Source organism: Oratosquilla oratoria, chromosome 26 (genome assembly GCF_046742065.1).
Source record: "Oratosquilla oratoria isolate Oo_2021 chromosome 26, ASM4674206v1, whole genome shotgun sequence".
NCBI classification, from domain to species: domain Eukaryota; kingdom Metazoa; phylum Arthropoda; class Malacostraca; order Stomatopoda; family Squillidae; genus Oratosquilla; species Oratosquilla oratoria.
In genome coordinates this window covers 31,019,372-31,039,371 of record NC_134802.1, presented here as the reverse complement: position 1 = coordinate 31,039,371, position 20,000 = coordinate 31,019,372, and the positions used below count along the sequence as shown (strand labels likewise).

Here is a 20,000-nt window from a genome sequence, read left to right as displayed (position 1 = left end):
CAGAACAGTCTTGTAAGGACCAATAGGTCTGTATGGTTAAGTGCAAATACACTGGTGACCTGAGTGATACGTGCCCAAGTGACCCCAATACCCAAGCGCTCCGTACTTAAGTGATTTGGGGTCATGCGTATTTATAAACTGTGACTCGCCACGCGCATGCAACTACGCATTTACGAACTTTCAAAGTGCGCTAAAAATAATCGCAGTGTGCGGCATTGTTAAAAGCCCTTAGATTTACACGCAACACGTATACTGGAGAACATCCGCATGAGAGAGATCACTTCCTGCTGTACTTGTGTGTAGACCTACGTAATAAACTCCCAACAGAACAACAGTGTGTTTGCACTTAATCACATCTGTTAATGTTTGTTTGTCCGTGTGACTCCGTCAAGTTTGTTAACGGCTGGACTCTTGATATCCTCTTGAGCAGTGGTTCTTAACCCCTGGGTCGCGACCCAAATTTGGGTCGCCAAGCCATTTTAATGGGTCGCTAAGGGTTTGCAGAAAAGAATTATTTTCCCACTACAAATATATTATAATTATATACTGTAATAATTAAAATACATGATGCCTAGTTTTAGGATTCTAAGCAGACCATGATTAAATAAAAACTCCAAAGCAGAAAATTTATTTGAAGTGTTTTGAAATTTCAATGTATATCTATGTAGGCTTGGGTCGCGATGCTTGATTTGTGCAAAAATTTGGGTCGCTGGCAAAAAAGGTTAAGAACCACTGCTCTTGAGGGTAGTAAAGTGTTGCCTGGGCCAAGTCGTCTGCTTGCTCGCTGTCGTGGACTCGTATGTAACTGGGTATCCAATTGATAGTGATTGGGCGATTTTGTCTGTCATGTAACTGTAGAAGGTGGAGAATCGTTGTTATGAGGTTCACATTGGTGAGTATATTCTTCACTTCTGTATTACCACAAGAGAGTCTGTGCGTATGATAACTGCTCCTTGTAGCTGTCTTGAGTCATCTAGTGCCTTTTGAATGGCCACTAAGTCTGCGTTTCCACCGAGCGAGTCAGGGCCGATTCTCGTCAAATGCTGTGAATTCAAATAGCTGGAAGAAGACTTTGCGACATTCTAGACTTCCCTAAGAACATTTCAACAATCTTTTTAACATTTGTAAAGGTTTAGCTCCTTTCATTTCGCCATTCGGTTTCTCAATACGTGACGCAAAACCAATTTGACATTTGAAGATTGAAAAAACGAAAGATTGTAACTGAAGATGATTCAAACTTACATTCCTTTTAAGGACAGACGTCCCCCAAATCAGGCTCGCCCAAAGTGGCTCGACAAAGAAACTGAAACAAGTATTGCTAAAAAGAGACAGGCTTATAAGAAATATAAGTGCTCGGGTGCATCTAATGACTATGAAAGTTATGTATCAATATAGAGATTTAAAAAAGACAATAAGAAAAAGAAAACGACAATACGAAATGAATATCGCTGATAAATCCAAAGAGAATCCCAAAGAATTCTATAGTTACATTAGAGATAAAAAAGTTGTTAGGAATCACATTGGTCCACTATCATCTGCTGACGGTCAACTTGAATATTCAAATGAAGGTATGTGTAATATCTTGAACAATGATTTTAGCTCGGTATTCGTAAACGAAACACCTCAAAGTGAATTCCAAACTGAAACCTGTGAAAAGTATAAGGTAAACTTACTCACTACGGTAAATATAACAAAAGAAAAAATTAAAAGGTGTATGGATAAACTTAAAGTTAATAAAACACCAGGGCCTGACGGTTGGCATCCAAGAATCTTAAAGGAAATAAAAAATGAGATTGTTGTTCCATTAGAAGTTATTTTCAAGAAATCCATCATATCCGGAGATGTCCCAAGAGAATGGAAGCTAGCTCACGTTACTCCCATATTCAAAAAAGGTGACAAAAAAGAAACCAAATAACTATAGGCCTATAAGTTTGACTTCAATCGTAGGAAAAATAATGGAAACTATCATCAGAGATGCTATCGAACATCATTTAGAAAGTAACCGTTTGATAAATGATAGCCAGCATGGTTTCAGACGGAAACGTTCTTGCGTGACTAACTCACTCGAATTCTACAACACAGTTATCTCGAATTATGACAAAAGAAACAATATAGATTCAATATATCTAAACTTTGCAAAAGCTTTCAATACCGTCCCACACGAAAGACTACTTACTAAATTAGCTTTGCACGGAATAAGTGGTAGCCTATTAGGTTGGACTAGTAATTGGTTGAATGGTCGAAAAGAGAGTTGTTTTAAATGGAAAAACTTCTAGATGGAAAAATGATACAAGTGGAGTTCCTCAGGGTTCCGTTCTTGGGCCACTTCTATTCATAGTATATATAAATGATATAGACCATGGACTAAAATCTGTTTCCAAATTTGCTGATGATACAAAACTGTGCGGAGTGGCAAATGATCACTCAAACCAATTAGATATTCAAGAAGATTTAGATCAATTACAGCAATGGTCTGAAAAGTGGCTAATGAAATTTAACACAAGTAAATGCAAGGTAATGCACATAGGTAAAAATAACAGTAAGTACGATTACAAGTTATTTGGAAATTCGTTAACAAAAGTGGATAGTGAAAAAGATCTCGGCGTAATTATCAGTAACGACCTCAAATCATCCAAGCAGTGTATTTCAGCCTCTGAGAAAGCAAATAAGATTCTAGGACCGATTGCGCGATCTTTTGATTTCAAAAGTCCATCACTCATTAATAAGCTATATAAATCGTTAGTTCGTCCACATTTGGAATATGCTGTTTCCGTATGGTCACCGAATCTCATTAAAGACATTGACAGACTGGAAAAAGTACAGCGGCGAGCCACAAAACTGATTCCAGATATCAAAAATAAATCATACGAAAATCGACTAAAACATGAATCTGTTTTCCTAAAAAAGCGTAGACTCAGAGGTGACTTGATACAGGTCTTTAAGATTCTAAAGGGAATTGACAACATCAAAAGTGACAAAATTTTCACATTGAATGAGAATCAGACAAGAAACAGTGGTCTCAAACTGTCCGGAAATAGATTCAATTTGGAAGTAGGTAAAAACAACTTTGCCAACCGTGTAGTTAATGAATGGAATAAACTTCCTGCACAGGTAGTGCAATGTAGTTTAGTTCGAATCTTTAAGAATCATTTAGATAAACATCTAAGCATGATGCTGTAATGATTATAATTTATATTATATTATTTGTTTTTGTTTTGTTATCATTTGTCTGTCTGATTTTCATTCATTATTAGTTATATGTCAATTTATTATTATTCACTATTTACCTGTTTGTTTATTATCTAACTATACCTATGCATTTATTTATGTGTTTTATTTGTTATTTACATTATTATAGTTTTTATTTATTATTTTATTATTATTATGATTTTTTTTCGCATCCGACCTAGATATGGACCAAAAGGTCTCCTGTCGGCATGCTCCGCCTTTGTAAATCCTTTGTAAATCCCTTACCCAAACGAACTCACAACGGTTGATGCGAGTCTGACGAGACTCGCTCGGTGGAAACGCAGCCTAAGTCTACAAGATCGAACAGTGATCCGATGTGCGTCAGGACGCGGTGTATGCTGCAGAATACACCCCCGCTCCAATGATGCCGTTCTCCGGGTCCACAGTGACATCCGTGATACTTTTCTTTGGGTTATTTCCTGGATTCTCCAAGATTCCGTAGGTCATGTGGATGCTGGTGTTTTTTGAAGATCTTCAGGTACCTGTTGACCTTCCTCTTCATCTCCCTGCATCTCTCATCGTAGAATCAACAGTCAGCTTATTTTCTACTCTTTGTGAGAGGGATTCAGGGCTGTTTCTAGCTTTGTTCAAACTGTGATGAAGCGATTCCTAACCCTTTAGATCAGTGGTTCTCAAACTATGGGTCGCGACCCAAAGTTGGGTCGCGAGATCAATTTTGATGGGTCGCAGAGACACGGAAAATTCTCACGTTTTCAGAGTATTTCAAATACTTGACTAATCAAATTTAGTTTTCTGGATTCTGTTAATTAAGTTTTGTTAAAGAAAAGCTGTACACATTATTTTCCATTTTGTTTCTCTTTAATTATTCTGGGTCGCGAAGGATTCAAATGTTCCAGATAGGGTCGCTCACGAAAAAGTTTGAGAATCACTGCTTTAGATGGTCTACTAAGATGCAAGAAACTATTACACTTCACGTTTATTTATTTCACATCTATTTCAAAGTACATACATATACCAAAGGCTTTTCCCCCTTATAAGGGAAGTAGAAAAAAAAAAAAAAAAAAAAAAGGCATAAAAATCACTCCCACCCATTCCTTCCCTATCACACTCCATTCCCCTCCACCCTCTTCCCTCCCTCTTATCTTGGCACCTCCTGGATGACGGGCCATCCCTGCATCTTGTCCACTGGCCTGGGTCAGAAGCAGTGTCGCAAGACAACACATCCACAGCAAGACCGCTTCATTAAATTGGCGACCCCCCCTCCAGTCCCCTCATGCAGAAAAGGAGAAGACGAGGAGAAATCCCCTAGGGTTGCGTCAATTTTTTTTTTCACACATACTCCCTCACCCCCCATCCCCCACCCGTTCCATCTCATGGATCACAACATCATCCATACACAACCCTTCTCCATTCACCCCTGTCTTTTGTCCTCTCCCGTCCTTCCTCAACAGACGTTCCCCTCTTCCCCAAAGCCCCTTTTACCCCATCCATCCATCTCATCCTAGGTCGACCCCTTATAACCACTCCTTCCGCATCTGCCTTCCACACCTCTTTTACTAGTCTTTCTTCACTCATTCTTTCTATGTGTCCAAACCATCCCAATACCCTTTCATCCACGAGATCTCCCAATTCCCTTCCCATCCCTGTTCTCCTCACTTCCTCATTTCTCACTCCATCCAGCCTAGTAACCCCTGTCATACTTCTCAGACACCTCATCTCAAACAAATTCAAACACCTTCTCTCTTCCTCTCTTATGTTCCATGTTTCTGCCCCGTACAGTGCTATTGGCACAATCACTCCCTCATACAGTCTCCTCTTAGCATCCATTCCCAAATGTCTATTTCTCATTACACTTTTTAATCCACCAAGGCATTTACTTGCTTCTCTCAATCTACATTCTACCTCCACCCCCACTCCTTCCTTTCCTGCCACATTCGCACCCAAGTATCTAAAACTATCCACTTCCTCCAGTCGCTCTCCCTTAATACTCACTTCCAATCTGCTGCCACTTTCACCACTTATAATCTCATAACCTTACTTTTACCTACATTTAACTTCATCCTCCTTCTTTCACACACTTTCCCAAACTCTGTCACTAACTTTCTCAATCCCTCCTCTGATCCTGCTATAAGCGCAGTGTCGTCAGCAAACAACAGCTGGCTTATCTCCCACTTTTCTCCATTTTCTTTACCCATCTCCAATCCTGACCCACCACCCTTGTATTTAGCTCACGCACCACCCCATCCATGTATAAATTTAACAGCCAGGGTGGCATAACATATTCCTGACGAAATCCCACCTTTACGTCAAACCACTCTCTCTCTCCATTTCTAATCCTAACACACGCTTTACTACTCTCGTAAAAACTCTTGATAGCTCCTAAAAGTTTTCCTTCTATCCCGCGTACATAAGAATGAAGGAGACTACAAGAGACCATAAGGCTTACACTAGGCAGCTCCATATCCAGCACCATCTGTCATCCCCATCTATTATCTCCGCTGCTACCAACACTTTCAGTTCCCTTCTGTGATATTGTAATTTTTCATTCACTTACAACTTTCTTCACTTTCTTTTTATCATTGTAGTATTGTAAGTCACTCGTCAATAGGCTCCATGCCTCTTTCGTAACGTATGCTTTTAGTCAAGCTCCATTACTCAATAAACGAAGGGGAATTAACTTTTCTTCATTTTCTTCACGAATTCTGGTACAACGTATTGTCTTAGGTACACCTGAGGAATCCCCCCCTGGGATCCTCTTACACCTACCAATCTAAGTCTGCTTCGACGTCACTGTTTTAATTCATCCAATAACTTTGGACGTTACAAATAAGTGCCACTCTTTTAGGGCGTGACTTTACCTCCATGCACCAATTTTTTTTTTTCCTCCACCCTTTTCTCCAATCAGACTGTTATACTGTCTCAAGCAATACTGTTTACGCAAGCACTTCTGTCACAAGCAGAACGGGCTTTGTGTTAACATTTCGTCACATCAGCACCTTTGATCGCTACTTTAACAAAAATGTTTACAAACTTTAGGCGGCAAGCGAAATATGCAACTCTGCAACTTCCAGTCGGCCATTGTTTCCAAAACATCCAGGTCATAAAATTTGCATATCTTTTCACCTACCCCTCTATCTACTTAAATGTTTACCTCTACCGGCCTCTTACACCATCCATAGAATTGTCTAACCGTTTCTTAAAACAACTGATAGTTTCAGCGCTCACTACATGGTTACTAAGTCTATTCCATTCGTTGACCACCCTATTAGTAAACCAATTCTTGCCTATTTCTTTCTTAAATCTAAATTTTTCCAGTTTAAATCCATTATTGCGAGTCCTGCCCTGTTGTTTTAATATGATGACCTTGTTTGCATCACCCTTGTTAAAGCCTTTGATCCACTTGAACACCTCTATTAGATCACCCCGCACTCTGCGTCTTTCCAGAGAGTGTGAGTTAAGGTGCCTAAGCCTCTCTTCGTAAGGCAAATTTCTGAGTCCATGTATCATTTTGGTAATTCTTCTCTGTACTGATTCTAGTGAACTGATGTCCATTCTGTAGGACGGAGACCAAAACTGTACCGCATAGTCAAGGATGGGTCTAATTATCGCTAGATAGAGTTTAATAATTACCTCTGCATTTCTATTCGTTACCGTCCTAGCAATAAAACCTAATGCTCTGTTAACTTTATTTCTGGCGCTAATGCACTGTTTCCTGATTTTAAGGTCCGTAGTCACTAGAACTCCCAATTCTCGCATTCAGTTTTCTCTAAAAGCGTGTTATATAAGCTGAATATATTTTCGGGGTTGTGTAGCCCTACGTTTAACACGCTACACCTAGAGATGTTGAAGTTCATTTGCCATTTTACCGACCATGTGAACAATTTGTTAAGATCATCCTGCAGAATCTCTGCGTCGTCTCCTGACCTAATTAGGCGTCCTATTTTAGTGTCGTCCGCAAACTTACTAACATCACTATTTATTCCATCATCTAAGTCGTTTATGTACATAATGAACAACAAATAACCCAAAACCGAACCCTGGGGAACGCCACTATTAACATTGCCCCACCTAGATTTTACTCTATTTATGGTGACCCGCTTTTTTCTGTTACTGATCTAAGCTCTAATCCATTCTAACACTTTTCCTCCTATGCCATGGGCTTTGATATTCTTTAGTAGTCTCTGGTGTGGCACCTCGTCGAACACTTTACTAAAGTCAAGGTAAATAACATCGTAATTATCATTGTTATCTGACGCCTTATATACTTTAATGTAAAAGGATAGAAGATTAGTCACACATGACTTACCCTTGGAGAAACCATGCTGTGTGTCACGAATTAAATTATGTCTCTCGATGGTTCTTTGGGTCTATTTACTATTATTGATTCAAGCATTTTACTTATAACCGATGTGAAACTGATTGGCCTGCAGTTGCATATAGACGATTTATCTCCCTTCTTAAAAACAGGAACAACGTTTGCCTGCCCCCCAAGCAGTAGGCACAAAACCAGTGTCTACCGATTTATTAGACATTTCAAATAACTGGCCGCAGATTTCAAATTTACACTCTTTAAGCACTATCGGAAAAATTTCGTCTGGACCCGGGGATTTTGTAGCTTTAAGGCTTTTAATCTGCTTGACTACTTCTACTTTACTAATGCTGATATTAGTCTGCTTTCTTCATCCCCTCTGAAAATCGGATCGCAGTCAGGTACCTTATCTAACCTCTCATTAGTAAACACCGAGAGAAAATATTTGTGAAACTCCTCACTCATTTTTTTCTCCAATTCTATCATGACATTTTCATCGTTTTTAATTGGGCCTATTCTTTCTTTATTTTTTGTTCTGTAGAGATGAAAGAAACCCTTTGGGTTAGATCTTGCTTGACTGGTAACCTTAATTTCGCAATTACGTTTCGCTGTACGTGTATTCTTTTTAACCAGCTTTGCCACTTCGTTATATCTTGATCTAAATTGTGTTTCCCGTTTTTATTTTTACGTAAAGTCCTCTTTCCATTCCGATCTCATGTTTCAGTCTGTCCGTCATCCATTTGGGAGTGTTACTATTTTTCCGTATTGACTTCAGGGGGATAACTGTATTTTGTGGATTAATAATTCAGTTAAATTGCTATACATTTCATCCAAATCGCTGACCTAGCTGTTGACCCTCCGCCCCCAAGTAACCTGACCAAAGGTATGCATATTACCCTCCGTGAAAATATTTGTGAAACTCCTCACTCATTTTTTCCTCCGATTCTATCATGACATTTTAATCGTTTTCAATTGGGCCTACTCTTTCTTTATTTTTTGTTCTGTAGAGATGAAAGAAACCCTTGGTCTAAGGTGTGTTTCCCCGTTTTATTTTTATTCAAAGTCCTCTTTTCATTCCGATCTCATGTTTCAGTCTGTCCGTCATCCATTTGGGAGTGTTACTATTTTTCCGTATTGACTTTAGGGGGATAAATGGATTTTGTGCATTGATAATTGAGTCAATTAGATTGCTATACATTTCATCCATATCGCTGACCTGGCTGTTGACCCCCACCCCAAGTGACCTGACCCAGGGTATGCATATTACCCTCCGTGACCCGAACCCTGGTCAAGACCTAACCCATTGTCATGACCTGACCCCTGGTCATGTCCCGACCCCTGACCGCGCCGATGATGTCCGAACCATCCGTATGACATTTCATATTAAATTTCAAATAGGTTTTTATATTGTCAAAGTTGGCTCTCCTGAAGTCTGGTACTTCAACATTATTCGTACTTTTTAATTCTTTCCAAATAATATCAAATCTTATTTCTTGGTTATTACTAGAGCCTAGACTAGCTATCTCCCACTTTTACGTTACTCATTAGGTGCTCATTATTAGATAAAAGTAAGTCCAGAGTATTTTCTCCTCTCGTAGGATCGGTAATCATTTGTTTTAGGAAATTATCCTGCACCACATCTAAGAATTTTTTCGCTTCCTGATCTACTAAAATTTCCCAGTTAATGTTTCTATAATTAAAATCTCCCATGATCACAACGTTTTTGTACTGTGACGCGCTGCGAATTTCATAAATCAGGGAATCATTCTGCTCAACGCTGAGGTTAGGAAGTCTATACAAGACGCCAATAATAACTTTTCTTATTCTTGCCTATAATCTCCACCCAAATAGATTCCGTGCTGTACTCTTCCTTGATCGAATTATTGATAATACAGTTTATTGTATTTTTAACGAGAAGTACTACTCCTCCCCAACTCCTGCCAACCCTGTCCTTGTGAAAAAAACTTATGTCCTTCTATTTCAATTTCCGAAAGGAAATGTTTATCAGCCATGTTGATCCAGGATTCAATAATAGCAACAATATATATGCATGCTTTACTTCGCAGAAAATATATTTTCTTTATTACGCTTCTGCTATTTGTATAGTGAGCTTTAACTTTATTGTCCCTCCACCTGCTTTGGTGATACTTTTCACAGTCCCTCTCTGAGCTGTTTCTATTGCATAAACTATATTCCAATACTCCTCCCCCCCCCTACTCCTACGTAATCTACCCGAAAAAAAACCTGTAGGATGCCTACTTCTCGCTCAAGGGATTCAGCAAGGAGCCGAAATCCTCTGGGCGACAAGTGCACTCCATCCCTTGTATATAGATAATTCTTACCGTGAAAGCGATCCCAGTTGTCGACAAATGCCCATCCATTGGCCTTACAATGATTTGCCAGCCTGCAATTCATTGCAATAGCCCTGGAATGTCACATGCCTCCAACTCTGCAATACCCCCAACAGTACCTTCTTGTCTACCCTGTCATAAGCCTTTTCCAGATTCATAAAAGCCCAAAAAACATCCTTACCTTTTCCTATAGCTTTCTCACATATCTGTCTTACCACAAAAACCTGATCTACGCAACCTCTACCTATCCTAAAACCACACTGTTGGCGAAGGGTGAGTGGGGCGCGTTACCTGAGAGTTGAGTTTCGTCAGGTCGACCGTGATGCGTACGCCCTTATTCTTGGTCACGAGGACGCCCATGAGTATGACCGTTTTCATCTGGGCCTCCGGGCAAGCAACGACGTCTACGGCACACAGGTCTACCTCTCGGGCCTTGTCCTTGACACGGCCGTAGAAGTCATCGAAGGACTCGCCGTGCTCTTGCCTGCATTGTAACGGGTCACGGCGGCGGAGGGCCTCGACTCGCGAGTCTCGGAGGTGGGATTGCAGCCGGTTGAGCACTTCATCGGCCGAGAGTGGGGTATCGTTAAGGATGTCCAGCGAGTTCCGCAGAAGCGCCTGTACGCCGAGAGACAAGCACAATCTGAATTGTATAAGTTGTATGTCGTGCGGCATGCTATTGACGCCGGCCATGGCGGCGTAGTCGGCCCAGCCGCGGCGCCACGACAGGAACGACTGGAATTGCGCGTCGGCCTGCAACGGTGGCGGGTGTGGAACCGTCAGGTTGCCCGGCGGCATGGGGGCGGGCGGCGCTCCGGTGACAGGAGGGGCCGAGACGGGCGAAGTCGGCGGAGGGCTCGATGGAGAGGGCGGCGTACGGGCGACGAGGGTTAGGAGTTGTTGAAGGGTCTCCGCCATTGCGTCTATTTTCGTGCGGTCTTCCCTCCGTTCCTCTCGGGCCACCACCATGCTCGCCGCTAGGCGTTGCACGGCGTCGTTGCCGCCATCCCGCGGAAGCGTCACATTTGGTGTGAGCGCGGGCGGGGCGTGTAATTCGACGTCGCTGTCTTGCGACGAGGGTGAATCGCTCCTTTGTGCCATGGGCCGGGTTTGGGGGTGCGGTCTACGCGAGTCAGCTGGGGCGTGGCGTGACGTAAGCGCGTTCACTATGTGGGTCACGGTCGCGTCGGGGGAGGGGGCGCTCTACCAAAGCGCTGTATCCAAGGGGTTGGAATGAAGGGCCCCTTTGTTCGGTCCTCCACGGGTCCGCCGAAGTGCGTCGCACGATAGGGCTCCACTGCTGAACTGAACTGCACTGCACGATACTGCACGGTTCGACGTGCACACTATTGCAGGATTCCTGCAACACCACGTTCACGTAAGCACCACCGGATCGCGTATTGTCACGTATTGGCACTCGTTCACTTGTACGCCACCGATTACCGAACCGCACTCGTGTTCCACCGCTGCACGGTGCAAGGATGCTTGCAATTGCAAGATCCTACTCACTGCGCCATCTTTGCAAGCATGTTGCAAGGGCGGCAGTGAAACAGGTTGTGTGGTTCGTGGGTTTATTAATCGGTAGGTTATGCGTACAGAGGGGGCACGTCAAGTACCCAAGGAATCTAAAGAGCAACTGGGGCGTGGGCGAAGGCGCTAGGTGCTGTAAGCACACATACATAAAGGAAGCTTTGTTATAAGTATGAAAGGGGTCCTTGTAGTGGGAGGCGTCTAGGGGTCGGGCCCGTAGTACACCACCCTTGCCACCTAAAGTGGCTCGACAAAGAAACTGAAACAAGTATTGCTAAAAAGAGACAGGCTTATAAGAAATATAAGTGCTCGGGTGCATCTAATGACTATGAAAGTTGTGTATCAATACAGAGATTTAAAAAAGACAATAAGAAAAAGAAGACGACAATACGAAATGAATATCGCTGATAAATCCAAAGAGAATCCCAAAGAATTCTATAGTTACATTAGAGATGAAAAGGTTGTTAGGAATCACATTGGTCCACTATTATCTGCTGACGGTCATCTTGAATACTCAAATGAAGGAATGTGTAATATCTTAAACAATTATTTTAGCTCGGTATTCGTAAATGAAACACCTCAAAGTGAATTCCAAACTGAAACCTGTGAAAAGTATAAGGTAAACTTACTCACTACGGTAAATATAACAAAAGAAAAAATTAAAAGGTGTATAGACAAACTCAAAGTTAATAAAACACCAGGGCCTGACGGTTGGCATCCAAGAATCTTAAAGGAAATTAAAAATGAGATTGTTGTTCCATTAGAAATTATTTTCAAGAAATCCATCATATCCGGAGATGTCCCAAGAGAATGGAAACTAGCTAACGTTACTCCCATATTCAAAAAAGGTGACAAAAAGAAACCAAATAACTATAGGCCAACAAGTTTGACTTCAATCGTACGAAAAATAATGGAAACTATCATTAGAGATGCTATCGTACATCATTTAGAAAGTAACCGTTTGATAAATGATAGCCAGCATGGTTTCAGACGGAAACGTTCTTGCGTGACTTACTCGAATTCTACAACACAGTTATCTCGAATTATGACAAATGAAACAATATAGATTTAGTATATCTAGACTTTGCAAAAGCTTTTGATACCGTCCCACACGAAAGTCTACTTACTAAATTAGCTTTGCATGGAATAAGTGGTAGCCTATTAGGTTGGACTAGTAATTGGTTGAATGGTCGAAAACAGAGAGTTGTTTTAAATGGAAAAAATTCTGGATGGAAAAGTGTTGCAAGTGGAGTTCCTCAGGGTTCCGTTCTTGGGCCACTTCTATTCATAGTATATATAAATGATATAGAGCATGGACTAAAATCTACTGTTTCCAAATTTGCTGATGATACAAAACTGTGCCGAGTGGCAAATAATCACTCAAACCAATTAGATATTCAAGAAGATTTAGATCAATTACAGCAATGGTCTGAAAAGTGGCTAATGAAATTTAACACAAGTAAATGCAAGGTAATGCACATAGGTAAAAATAACAGTAAGTACGATTACAAGTTATTTGGAAATTCGTTAACAAAAGTGGATAGTGAAAAAGATCTCGGCGTAATTATCAGTAACGACCTCAAATCATCCAAGCACTGTATTTCAGCCTCTGAGCAAGTAAATAAGATTCTAGGACTGATTGCGCGATCTTTTGATTTCAAAAGTCCATCACTCATTAACAAGCTATATAAATCGTTAGTTCGTCCACATTTGGAATATGCTGTTTCCGTATGGTCACCGAATCTCATTAAAGACATTGACAGACTGGAAAAAGTACAACGGCGAGCCACAAAACTGATTCCAAATATCAAAAATAAATCATACGAAAATCGACTAAAACATATGAATCTGTTTTCCCTAAAAAAGCTTAGACTCAGAGGTACTTGATACAGGTCTTTAAGATTCTAAAGGGAATTGACAACATCAAAAGTGACAAAATTTTTACATTGAATGAGAATCAGACAAGAAACAATGGTCTCAAACTGTCCGGAAATAGATTCAATTTGGAAGTGGGTAGAAATAACTTTGTCAACCGTGTAGTAAATGAATGGAATAAACTTCCTGCACAGGTAGTGCAATGTAGTTCAGTTCGAAGCTTTAAGAATCATTTAGATAAATACCTAAGTAAGATGCTGTAATGATTATAATTTATATTATATTATTTGTTTTTGTTTGGTATCATTTGTCTGTCTGATTTTTATTTATTATTAGTTATATGTCAATTTATTATTATTTACTATTTACCTGTTTATTTATTATTTAACTATACCTATGCATTTATTTATGTTTTATTTGTTATTTACATTATCAGTTTTTATTTATTATTTTATTATTAATATGATTTTTTTTTCGCATACGACCTAGATATGGATCAAAAGGTCTCCTGTCGGCATGCTCCGCTTTTGTAATCCTTTGTAATCCTTTGTAGTTCACATTAGTCCTATGCCTAATACACAATACCACATAAACCACCTTCAATTGGTATCGATTCAGACAACTCTACTTCTAACCAGTGTTCATGTATTTCCCCGATACTCCCTTCTCATTAATGCATCTCCAGATTTTTTCACGTAACACTCTGGCATATACTTTATCTAGATCTATAAATACTATACGCAGTCCTGCTTATCCCTGTTTTTCAATCTTATGTCTAAGTTTAAACACTGCATCGGTCGTTCTGACATGAAACTAATCTGTTATTGGCCCACAGATATTTCTTTTCTAATCCTTCTGTTCATTACGTTTTCTCAGAGCTTCATGGTATGGGGCATTAACTTTTCTCTGTACAACTCCTATCGGTCGACACTCAGTACCCGGATCGAGCCCAAGGTCTCTATCAACTTTGACTTTTTTTCCTCCACTTTATATCACATAAGCCGAGCTGACTACTGGGGTCTATTCCTCTCTTCCTCCATTTCCTCCTTTTACTACTACCTGTAGTACTACTAACCGAATGAGGCAAACTGTCCCTTACTAATACAACATAGCCAACAGTTTAAAGTGTCTTTCCAGAGAGATTTACGAGAGGGGCCGTGGACCTTTGCCAACTGATACGGAGGTACGGGTTTCCAGTCAGTACAGCTCGAGGCAACAATCATTATCATGCTTATTTTTATTTCTTACAGTTCAACTGGTACATCATGTCCAAACAGTGGGGAAGCGGCGAGTATTGGGGGGTCGGATCTGACTACGACCCGGACTGGTTTCTGACAGAGAAACAAAAAGAACTTCGCCAGAAACTCATTCATATATGCAAGACCACAATCAGACCCCATGCAGTGAGTAGCCACTCTACCATCTTGGCTATACGGTGTGGTATAAGCTCAAAATCTGCTAATTAGTTTGGTTACTTACACCTGTTTTTTTTATCTATTTTCATTTCATTTCACTTATGCATTTACTTTTGTATCTGTCTTCATTACAGATAAAAATTTCTCCTTTCAGCATGTATTACCATTGTAATTATTTGTAGAATGGTCCGTTGCTTTTTCATGTTTTTATACGGATTAAAAGTGAAAGATGGATATATAATTCTTAATTGAAAAATGACCACTTATTAATTTCTGAAACTTATCTTAACCCTTTATACTGTACTTTTTTTCTTCTGAGCAAAATTTTTCACTGAATGTCTCTTTTCAGATCTACTGTGATCGCACCTATGAATTCCCTCGCAAATCTCTGGATGCACTCGCAGAACTTGGGCTCCTTGGGTTGTTGGTGCCAAAGGAGCTAGGAGGTCTTGGAGAGTCCCATACATGTGCATCCATGGTGGTCGAAACCATTGCTCGATATGGATGTCCATCAACAGCCATGGTCTATAGTATGTTGGATGGTTTTTGGAAAGCACATGTATGATTTCTTGTATATGTGTGTATGTGTCAAGAGTTTTTATTTCCTTCAAAATTCATAAATCTTTTCCTTTTAGATAGGTCTTTAGCGTATTAGAATTATGTATTCATAAGATACCCTTAGTATCCTAGTTTCTAGTCCCCGCAAAAGCTACTCCACAGCTATATATAAAGTATTTTATCATGTGAAAGAGGTTCAGATAAACCTTTGCTGAGTATCGTCTGTCCAATAAATTGCCTAAGCGGTTCAGGTTAAAACAATCTAATCTGAACTTGTTGCAATTGGCAGCTATGCATCTTGGGGGCTGTTCAACACTTCTCTTCCGCTACCATAACAATGACTGCATCAAGAATCTGCTTTCGCGATTGGATAAGGATAAGTTGGTGGGGACTCTGTCATACTCTGACCCAGCCACAGGTACATTATTTTTCCATTTGTAAACACCCGTTATTTTTCTCATCCAAACCAAACTAACAAACAAATTTAACTTGATGCCACCTTGCAATTCTCATTGCTAAACGCCAGATATTTTGCCCTGTCCAAACCAAAGTACAGTAGCAATCAAATCTAATTCAATTTAAACCCCTCCATTTTAGTGCCACAATTTAAAATCGTCCAATTTTGAGGTGTAGTTCCAAGTGACTGACATTCTCCTGACTGGGTCTAAGATTTCGATCAACTTTAACTGTATTGATTCACAACACACCCAAACACCCAGACGCCCACATACCCATGGTCTTAGATCACTAGTCCAATAAGTACTGTATTCACTTGAACAGGTGGCCATTTCTGGTTTCCCATGTCGTCAAAGACGAAGTGGTTGGACAAAGAGAGAATTCAGCTTTTGAAATATGGATCATGGGCTACAAGTGCTGGTTTTGCTGACTGGTATACCATCCAGACAATCAGTCCCAGTTTTACAGGGAACTACTCCAGCCTCTCATGCTTCCTCGTGTTTAAGGTAAAAACTTAGATTTAATTTTCATTGTCTTCATGATTTTTATTTTCATAGCCTCAATGTCCTCTCTAGAGGAGCCTTGCAACATCAAGTGAGTCAGTAACAACGATTGAATAGTATCCCTAGCAGGTGGAAATGATCAGGGCTGTTTCTAGCTTTGTAGGGGCCCTAGGCAAGTTGCTGTTTGGGGGGCCCTAGATAGATAGGTATATAGGTACTTCATTTATCCCCGAGGGGTTCGTCAATCTGTGATGAAGCGATTCCTAACCCTTCAGATGGTCTACTAAGATGCAAGAAACTATTACACTTCACATTTATTTACTTCACATCTATTTCAAAGTGCAAAGATAATAAAAAGTAACACTTAAAATAATGTTTATCCAACATCACAGTCATACTAGAAAAACAACTAATAATTCATATTATTCACAGTAATTGTTCTCAAAATGTCTGCTTCCTGGCTTTTTTACTCACAATGTCATCAATGATGTCCTCATGTGACACCTGCTTGCCCCCATTATGGTTGATGCTGATTATTGCAAGACCAGTGGGTCGATCCTGTCCCATGGAAGACCTTAGATAGGTCTTGATGAGCTTCAGCTTCGAAAAGCTCCTCTCTGCTGAGGCCACAGTCACAGGGAGAGTGCAGTCAATTCTCAGGGCAACCCACAGATCAGGATATAGTTCCTCCAAATGATTTTTGTGGATAAAGTTGAGGAGCTCAAGAGCGGTCATGTCATCTGAAGGTAAGCTAGGCAAGTTTTTGACTTCCACAGCCAGGTCCTTTCCATCAATCTCACTTACATTTCCAGTGCTTAATGTCATGGAGAGGTTGTCACACTAGTTGCTGAAAGCGTGATCATCCATTTTTTTTCAATTGAGTAGCACTCCAAATCTGTTTCTCACTTTACCCTGTGTTTCAAAGCTATCAGTTAAGGATTGAATGGCTGTGTCAACAACAACATTAAAGGATATTGCTTCTAGCCTCTTCATGGCATCTGGGGCTTTGCAAACAAAGTGTTTTTTTTTTTTTTGCTTCTTACTATTTTCTCTTTGAATACAGACCCTCTACATTCATTTCCTTACACATGTCTTTAGCAGAGGCCTGAGCTGAAGTGAAGCTAGTTCTTCTGTAGCTTGTCAAAGATGTTTGTGCTTTAGTGAGAAGGTCAACTGCTACATCAAACTGTATTTTAGGAGACTGCAGGAGCTTGCTGACATGGTTCACATGTAGAATGTCATACCATGCGACTGCGCAAATGAGAAATCGGTATGACCCCAACTCTTCTGCCAATGTTTGGGCTTCAACCTTGGTTAGAGGATCCATCACTTCCCCGATCTTCAGCAAAGCTCCCCTGGTACCGCACAGCCTCTATGCTGTTGATACGGCTCTCCCACCTTGTGTCACTCCAAGTCTTAAGTGCAAGAGTGACATGATCCCTTGGGACTACCCATCTTTGTGGTGATGCTGAAAACAGGTTGCGCAGTTTCTGTACACTGCCGAAATAGCTGGTGGCATCTGTTGAAGCTGTGGCTGCATCAGATACCAAGATACCACCTACATAGAGCATAAAGTGCACGAGGGTTCCTCTCGAGAAGTCTGGCTTGAACTCCTTTGTTCCTCCCTTTCATGTTGGCACCATTATCATATGATTGCCCTCTGCAATCATCATAGGGAATATTCAGCTCCATCAGTTTCTTTAAAATCAATAATAACAAACTAAGACCTGTTGTTTCAGAAGCTACAAGAAATCCCATAAAATGGTTTTTGATTTCTGGTGCTTTGTTCATTTTGACACTCCTTATAATGACTGACATCTGTTCTTGGTAGCTTACATCGGGAGTACAGTCCAAAATGGCTGAATAATATTTGGACTGTGTCCAATATTTTCCCTCTGATTGAGGGTGATTTTGGATGATATTTCCAAGGTAGCTGGAATGACCGACCTGGTCACTCTCAACACGCTCAATGTGGTCCTTTATAACAGGATCAAATTTAGCAAGCAGCTCTACCTCTTTTAAAAAATCCCCATTATTTTACTGGTGTAACGTGTTTGATTAACCTCTAAATGCAAGATTTCTCTCAGCTAGAGATTGGATGATGGGGATTAAGCGAGTCGGAACATCTCTCCAGCGCCTCTTTTCAGCCTCTAATAGTGTCCTTTCAGTCCACCAAGGAAGCGTACCAGCTTAACCACGAAGCTACGAAAGGTGTTAGTTCCCCGTAATAACTAAGTACGAACGGTAGTTAGCAGTCGACTTAATTCCTCGGGAGTAGATTAATTCCCAGGTTGGAGAATTTTAGACATCCGATAGCTAAGTTGGTAGAGCGTCGGCTCCGTGTTCTCGCGAGCCTCGGTTCGAATCCGGGGACGACTGTTGGAATTGATTGACCACACCGTCACTGATGATTCTATTCAGGTATGACAACGACTGCCTTAGAAAAAACGGGCAGCTGAACATGTCAATTTGCAGATGATACTTCCTGAGGTCCTGGAGAAAGTGATGGCCCTGGAGCCTCCTGATCAGGAAGCTCAGAAGATCTCTCTGACTCAATGTCTGGAGCTCCAAAATATTTTAGAACTGCTCCTAATATTCAGAAACCTTACAAAAAACAAACGTTTAAAATGTTTCTTTAAATTATAAAATAAATTACTTACCTCTATACTTTGACCATTTTTCTTCGTCAGTTTTCTTTTTCTTTCGTTTTTCTGCGCCGCTGGGATAACTTCTTTTTGATACCATTACTGTGTGCTTGTTCTGTTTAATCCTCTTGTTAACGGGAATGATGGGTCTAAGTTATCATATAGCTGAACCTTGGCTGTATGATTCCCTGTGTTCGATTGGTGTATTTCAGCTAACCCAGTTCAACTGAACCACAATTTTCAAATAGATAATTTCAACTTTTTCTCAGGGGCCCCGGTGGCCTGGGAATTTTAAATTTTACAAGTTACCCCGGGTGCCCCTGGTTGCTTGGGGGCCCTAGGCAATCGCCTAGTCCGCCTATAGCTAGAAACGGCCCTGGAAATGATATATACAGAAGAACCCTAAAACTACGGACTAAGGGGGGGGGGACTATTGGTCCGTTAAAGCCGTTTGTCCGTAGGTCCTTTTATGTTGAACGTAACACATGTAAAGGGTCGTACTAATTGCCAAAAACTACCGACAACTACTATCAACCCCGATGATATTCATGTTTTTTTTTTTTTTTTTTTTTTTTTTTTTTAATATTGCCACAAATAAATTATTTGTGTTACATCATATCGGTGTCCGCCATAATGTCACCACCAACGCGTGTGTTGTACACAGAAACAATGGCAACCACTTGATGGACTGGAAAAATGGTAAATTTTTGGTACGTGAGCCTGACAAGATCCGTAGGAAATGTTTGGAAGCACCCATCATACAAAGAGCCAACAGAATTGAACAAAATAGGGGCATGTTCGACATCTCACCCTACCTAATTCCTTTAATACCCATTGTCAACAAAAATTTAAGTTATCCTTAGTTGCCCTCCAAAATCCTCTCTCTTTTCTCTCTCTCTCTCTCTCTCTCTCTTAAGGTCGTTGTCCACCTTCAGTAGACAATTGCTATTTTCTTTTTCCTTTTGTTCCTCGGTTGTGAGCTAATGTCCTTCACCCGGTCAATTGTTCCATCTTTTCCTTAACCTTTCCTGTTCCCAAACATTTGGTCCATCTTCTCCTTAACTTGTCCTAGTATTCAGTGAACCTCCACCCCGCTACCTCCCTTCCTCTTTCCCTCCCCACCTTTCCCTATTTCTTCTTATTTAATC

The 20,000-nt window shown here is 40.6% G+C and overlaps 1 protein-coding gene across 2 annotated transcripts in view; it reads left to right on the top strand.

The window, feature by feature from the left end:
- LOC143039423 (uncharacterized) overlaps positions 1–20,000 on the top strand; it is a 63,693-nt gene that overhangs the window by 4,093 nt on the left and 39,600 nt on the right. For both annotated transcript variants that reach the window (XM_076209447.1, XM_076209448.1), the window contains exons 2-5: positions 14,526–14,678; positions 15,040–15,220; positions 15,538–15,666; positions 16,029–16,210. In XM_076209447.1, the coding sequence (XP_076065562.1) occupies positions 14,541–14,678; positions 15,040–15,220; positions 15,538–15,666; positions 16,029–16,210 (630 nt within the window). In that variant the 5' untranslated portion in view covers positions 14,526–14,540. The remainder of the gene's footprint in view (positions 1–14,525; positions 14,679–15,039; positions 15,221–15,537; positions 15,667–16,028; positions 16,211–20,000) is intronic.